Source organism: Momordica charantia (genome assembly GCF_013281855.1).
Source record: "Momordica charantia cultivar OHB3-1 chromosome 3 unlocalized genomic scaffold, Mcharantia_2.0 BLBB01000003.1, whole genome shotgun sequence".
Taxonomy (NCBI): domain Eukaryota; kingdom Viridiplantae; phylum Streptophyta; class Magnoliopsida; order Cucurbitales; family Cucurbitaceae; genus Momordica; species Momordica charantia.
Window position 1 is genome coordinate 9,153,829 of NW_028275161.1, and position 6,698 is coordinate 9,160,526.

At 34.1% G+C, this 6,698-nt stretch overlaps 1 protein-coding gene across 1 annotated transcript; it reads right to left on the reverse strand.

Moving 5' to 3' along the window:
- Window positions 1-3,751: 3,751 nt before the first annotated feature.
- LOC111006694 (histone H2A) lies at window positions 3,752-4,998 on the reverse strand. The gene is made up of 2 exons (XM_022278758.2): window positions 4,686-4,998; window positions 3,752-4,174 (listed from the first exon to the last, which is right to left on the reverse strand). The coding sequence occupies exons 1-2, from the start codon at window positions 4,893-4,895 to the stop codon at window positions 3,923-3,925; spliced, it is 462 nt and encodes a 153-aa protein (XP_022134450.1). The 5' UTR covers window positions 4,896-4,998; the 3' UTR covers window positions 3,752-3,922.
- Window positions 4,999-6,698: the final 1,700 nt, after the last annotated feature.

A 6,698-nucleotide genomic window follows, 5' to 3' on the forward strand; every position in this document is an offset into this window, starting at 1 on the left:
GCTAAGCTAACAATCTAAGAAAGACCTACTCACTTGAGCAAGAAAACCTCACTAGAAGACTTATTGAGAAAGTGTGATACCCAAGTAGATAGGGGTATATGAATGAACTGATACCATATTTAAATGAGAGGAATCTTGAGATCACAGAAACATGGTTAAAAAATGCTTAAAATAATTAATAGTCACTACTTACACTAACAAACTGCACTTTTCTTTTCCATAGCTCAATCATAAGAACTCCAAAGTTAAACATGCTTAACTTGAAGCAATCTTGAATTGGGTGACCTCCTATAGCATTTTCTACCGCAAGAGGGAAATAGCCTAAATCACTTGCTAAGGCCCCCAAATGACCACTCGGTGATAAAAGAGATAAAGGAGATAAGAGTGCAAAGACAGCCAGGAAGTTTGCTTAAAAGCAGCCACCCTTTAAAGAATGCGTAATAGCTCACTAATTGAGCACTCTTACACCAAAGATGAATGCAACCAAGCGATCTACCAAAGCTATGGGATGTAAAAATGAATCGGTAGGAAGCCACCCTTAAAAGAGTGCATAATAGCTCACGCCGAAGCTATGAGATGTAAAAATGCATCGATAGAAAGCATTCCTAAGTAGCTCAAATAAAGACAATGATGCAACTAAGTTGCAGGGAATGCAATAAATGCTAGAACAATTAGGTGCCAAATCCATATTCTAAATCCTACTCCGAATCCTGAGCCTTGAACGTTATAGGAAGACTTGTACTCTTCTACATAGATAGGTCATATTTGCTAAGTAGGTAGGTCATACTTCAAATGAGCGCACCTATGTTAAGAAACCCTTGAGAGTTGGATCTAAGAACCTTGCTAACGAACAAGACTCATAGAACTCAATCCCAAAAACCCCGAAAACAAGTATGGAATCAACCCAAGGAAAAGTTTTAGAACGGATTACCTTGATGATCAATATCAAGAGTAGAGAAAACTTGTTTCTAAACTCGTGATTCAAATCACTCCACAAGAGGTATGATCAACACCGCTTGAATGATCCTAACATGCAAATTCTAAAGACACAAGAAATGGGAGATAAATCTCTCAACCAAGCTAATGAGAAAACTCACTTTTCATTCAACTTCCAATTGTGTTACAACAAGACATCTCAAGGCTATATATAGCCATCCTAGCAAGCCATATGAAAAGTCTTAAGCAAATGAAAAGACTTGTAACTTACAAGTAATGAAAAGACTTGTAAATGAAAAGACATAACTTACGAGAAATGAAAAGACAAGCAAATGAAAAGGTTAAGAACATGGAAAGCCAACCAAAATAATTGCAATCCCGTCCATAATGAGGGATGTGAGTGTTTGACTTGGTTTTTGAATTGAATGAGTTGACTTTGACTTGTCTTGATGGAGTTGACTTTGACCTTGACCAAGTGGACTTTAACTTGCCATAAAAACACTTAAAAATGCATAACTTGCACCAAATTGAAGTGCATAGTTCTAACTTCTTGCACATCTTCCTTTATTTCTCTTGTCGAGTTCAAGAACGCTTGGACATGAAGTAGCAAAGCTTGTTGAAGTTTCCTAGCTCTCGATCTTGTAATCGGTCCATGAGGCATAACAACGGTAGCTCCTTGGTTCATATCAACCTAGCTTGATGAAAGAGCTTATCTTGTTGTAGTTTAGTTTACAACACTCATTCTGAAGTAAATCAATGTAGACTAAGAAGGTACGTGCCCTAGACAATGAATGTGATTGTCTAACCCCATAAATTGTCACAGCAATGATTGTTCCACTGCTAATATAAATAAAAATAAGCTCATTTTCGCAAGCTCATTTTCGATATTGAAGTATGCAAAAGCATCTCCATAAACTAGTTCTACCCTCGTACAAATTCTAACGCATAAAAGGACATTTCACAAACACATACAGGTACTTGGCTGTCGCCTACCAATATTCCCAAGTTTTGAAGCATTAACAACAAACATACACACTCAAAGAACATGTAAATTTTTTTGCAGTCCCTTTAAGGACAAGTTTCGTCTCAAGCTACTTGAGAATTCTCAACCTTTTCAAGCTAGTTGCACAACCCTCGGGGTTCATTTGATAATGTTCTTGTTTCTTCGTTTAGTTACATGGTTCCAACCTCCAAAAATTCAAGTATGATAAAACAATCTTTTTATTTATGTTGTGAAACAAATTGAAAATAGAAACAAAAAATGAGAAACTTGTTTTAATTGTTTCCTAAATTTCTATATAATTGTGAGCTGAATGTTCCCAAAAAATAAGAAACAAGAAACAAAATTAGTTGTAAAATACTTAGATTTAGGGTCGGAGAAGGGCAATCACTCATTCTTAAAACCAGCATTCTTAAGACCAAAGAGGCGGGCGGAAAAGGGGAAAGCTCTCCGTTCCTGGTTCTCCTGTAGCTGGATCCTCCGGAACCACAAGAATCCTTAGTTAGAATGGGATTCCAACTCAGTACCTTTTGAGATTTTGAGAAGAGTTGCTCTTTGGAGAGCACAGTACGATGAAAGTTGTAAGCTGTGTTCGGGGGGGATTTCTTAAAAATGTTAAAAACTAAAACATTACCAAACATATCCTCAATTGCACAACTAGAATCTAGAGTTGCGCATCTAGAATCTAGAGTTGCCTAAACAAGTGATCCCTAAATCTACATTGGTAGACCCATCGGATGAACTCACCTATCTAAAAAGTTTCTCTCTCATTCTTGCATAGGATAGGAACACTAAATTTCTTCTCTTCCAACCTACATTAGGTAAAGAAATCATCAAGCCTCAATAACAATGATAAAAAGGTAACCTAACTTGACCTCAAACAAATGCTTCTAAACACAAAATTAAATGTATAATTACTTTAGCTTAAAGTAATGGTGGAAACTAAATTTCTTTATTTTCAATCAACTCCATCTCATAAAGAAGAGACATGACATAATACTAAGTGAGTTTGAAAAGGACATGACATAAGTGAGTTTGAAAGTGAAATTAAACCACCCAAATTTTGTAAGTCAAAATTTCTACCAAATTTTTTAGAAATATTGAAAGAATAATTAAAAATTCTCTTCAAGTAGTAATTTCCTCTAATTTTTTTCAGTACTCCCAAGTACCTAAAGGCATAATTGAAATATGTTAAAGACATCACTAACTAAATTGAAACTTTATAAACAATTAGATACTAAATTGAAAAAGCACTCAAATATTATAGACTAAAACAAGTCCTTGTCAACTTTTTTTTTTTTTTTTTTGAACTTCAAATCCTTATCATTTTACAAAAATGTTTTATAAACAAATTTGAACATACTTATATAATACTCGAATACTTCTTGACATATATAACTCAACTCACCCATCAACAAAATCTTTTTCCCGATGGATATGAACAAATGTCCAAACATATTAATAAAACAGTGGTGCATCAATTTAAAAGTTTAAATGAAGACCAATTTAGGAAAAACCGAAAAGATTAGAATCAGGTGTTATATTTAGCCAAATTATTAAAAAATATCTTAAGCATTGCCCTTTCTCTAAATAAGAAATGGGAGTTGGGAGTTCAAAATAAGAAATTCCTCATCTTTAATATGAAAAGAAAAATTGAATTTATCCCAAAAACATTTAATATTGCTACTCAAACTTTTATGGAAAGATTGGCATTAGGAATCCAAAGACCTCAGATGATTAGATATTCCTCATCTTTCAGCTGAAAACTCCATTAACTAAACAGAGACTTGCAGAATGAAGAACAGAATTGATGGGTGAGACAATCATAACCAGTACAGAGTTTTATCATTAAGATGGTGGGAGGAATACAGAGTCTAGAATTTCATCAATTCTGAGCTTACATTGATAAACAACACAGAAGATGATCCTAAAAGCCAAAGTACATACAAATGGGGGACGAACAAGTCAAGTTTTTTGAGAGGAAATCTAAGCCTTCTTCGGGGATTTTGTTGCCTTGGTGACCTTTGATGGGGATTTTGGTTCTTTCGTGACTGCCTTCTCACTTTTCTTGGGCAACAGCACTGGATTAATGTTTGGAAGAACACCACCATGCGCAATCGTTACACCAGCAAGCAATTTCCCAAGCTCCTCATCGTTCCTTATGGCCAGCAATACATGCCGAGGAATTATCCTGTTCTTCTTGTTGTCTCGGGCTGCATTTCCAGCCAACTCCAGCACCTAATTTCCCCCCGTTTGTCAAACATTAGAGAAAAAGGAGATGGAATCCGCAGAGGATTTTGCAGGGGAAAAGAGTTTCGAAATTGAAATTTCAGTTGACTTCCCAAGAAATAAGCTGCTGAGATTGCTAAGAATGGAAGAAAAACCTTCCCCCACGAACCCTAGGATTTCGATCATGCTCGGTCAATCCAACAATGGAATTGAGTTGAATTTAACAGCCCAAACAATATTTGAGTTCTCCAGACTACAGTAATCACATCGAATAGTGAAATTGAACAACTGCGACTCAATTTGACAAGATCTTTAACTTGAACTTGAAAATTCAGTTCTTTTAAAATTTTCCTAATTGTTTACCGGGAAACAAAGAGCCAATTAAGGAGTTTAAAAAGCCTAGTTCATAAATAAAACCCGAAGCCCTAAGTAGCAAACATAAGCCTAATCCACATCAAACAGAAACACAGATCTGAGAGAGCAAGAACAGTGAAAGGGAAAAGAGAGGGATAGCAGGTACCTCGGCGGCGAGATACTCGAGAACGGCGGCCAAGTATACCGGAGCTCCGGTTCCGACACGTCGAGCATACCTCCCATTCTTCAAGTATCGACCGATCCTACCGACAGGAAACTGGAGGCCGGCCTTGACGGAACGTGAAACCGGCTTCTTCTTCGGGCCGCCGCCCTTTCTCCCTCCTGCTCCCTTCTTCAACTTCCCGCCGGTCTCCATCGGAATTTGACCCCGTCGCCGGAAAATCAAACGCAGTTGCAGTTCAGTTGCAGGGATTAGAGAAATATCGGGGGCTCCCTGGATATAACAATGTCAAGGTTTGGTGTTGCGGGAATGATTATATAGAGCGGTATAAACTACGGGCATTTGGGGATGGAGGCGGATTCAGAAATGGGTGCTCGTTCGACCGTACGATACGGTTCAATCAACGGGTGTGGATGGACTGTATACCGATCCGCGTTATTCAAAATGGACCAATCAGAACAAAGGATATTTTTAATATTTTGGTTTTATTATAGAACAGGTTAATTGTGTGCTGATATTATTTTTAAATTAAAACAATAATAAACATTAATTTATTTTATTACTATTTTAATGGTTGTGAATATTTTTTACTTTAGGAATTTATTTAATATTAACAATTGATAAATTATTATAATTAAATTACATCAAATAAAAAATAATATAATTTTTATTAGAACAATAATCATTAAAGTATTATTAAATTGTTTTTGTTATAATATTTAATAATAATAAATTGTATTTTAACAAATTTATCCATGAAATGGTAAACTTTGTAAAGGACTTATTAAAAATGTGTCGAACCCACCAATTAAAGAATGAGAATAGCATTGATGTAGTTGTATTGATGTAGTTGTAGGAGAGGAATAATGAGACATATAACCTTTCATATTTTTATAAGATACTTTCGTGGTTTAAATTGTGTAACTAAATAATATTTATTATTATTTTTTGTTTGATAGGACTTTTTTAATGTAGTCATTTAAAAAAGTTCTTATTGATAAACGACTACCTCAATTATGCTTGAGACTTCCATTATTTAAGGTGAACCCCTACAACAGTAATAATAATAATCCCAATAACTATATGATTAATCAACTCCAAGAAAGTTAAACAAATCTTTCCTTAGCAAGAAGAAATAATGAAAACGTGTTCCTATTTTCAAGATCTCGATCTATCTACAGCCTAATTCATGAAACTAGATTGAAAGTTCTAAAACGTGCATTCTAAACCCAAGAATACAAAGAAAGCATAAAACTTGAGGGAGACTAAACTTAATCTGAAATTTCATTCATCAAATGTTGTCTTTGATGGAAAAGTATACATCACTATTTATATTAATTGAAAAGATACAACTCTTGGTCAAATTAATCAAAATCAGCCAACGCCCCTTCACATTTATACATGAATCTTCTTAAATAAAAATACATCATTTAGCTTTTTGGATGAATGGGTGCCTTATTAATTTTGAATGGATGCATAGTTTCAATATTCAATATATTATCTCTTCTAAAAAAATTATTGATTGATTAGATTGTTGGGTGTGTTGCCCTAAACTCGTAGTTTGTATTTATGTAACATAACGTCTCGAGTTTTTCAGAATATTTTATTTTAAGATTTAAATTTTGCCTTTGGATTTTCCCTAAGCTAATAATTTAAATCCTTGGATTTTCTAATTTGGAGTTCTAATTTTGAGTAAATTAGAATTAAGTTTAATTTCGTTAAGTAAGATAAATTAAGTTTTTGAATTTTGGAAAGAGATTTTATTTAAATATTAATTCAAGGTTTTGGAAATTTAATTTTCCCTTTTGGACTCTATTATCGGGTTTTAAATATAAGTTAATCTCTTAAATAAATTTTCAAATCCTTTTTAAAAGTGAGTTTTCTTTTTTAAAATGGATTGAGAAAATCCTCCTTATTTATATGGCTTTAAGCATTATTTTGTTATATTATTTTTGGAAGAAGAAAAGAGAAATAAAATCAAACAAAAGAAAACTTTAA

What these genes read in the sequence shown, in the direction of transcription:
- LOC111006694 (XM_022278758.2), bottom strand. Translation starts at nt 4,895, where the DNA reads ATGGAGACCGGCGGGAAGTTGAAGAAGGGAGCAGGAGGGAGAAAGGGC. An exon ending in TCGAGTATCTCGCCGCCGAG is followed by an intron (nt 4,175 to 4,685) that starts GTACCTGCTATC and finishes GGGGGAAATTAG; the next exon opens with GTGCTGGAGTTGGCTGGAAA.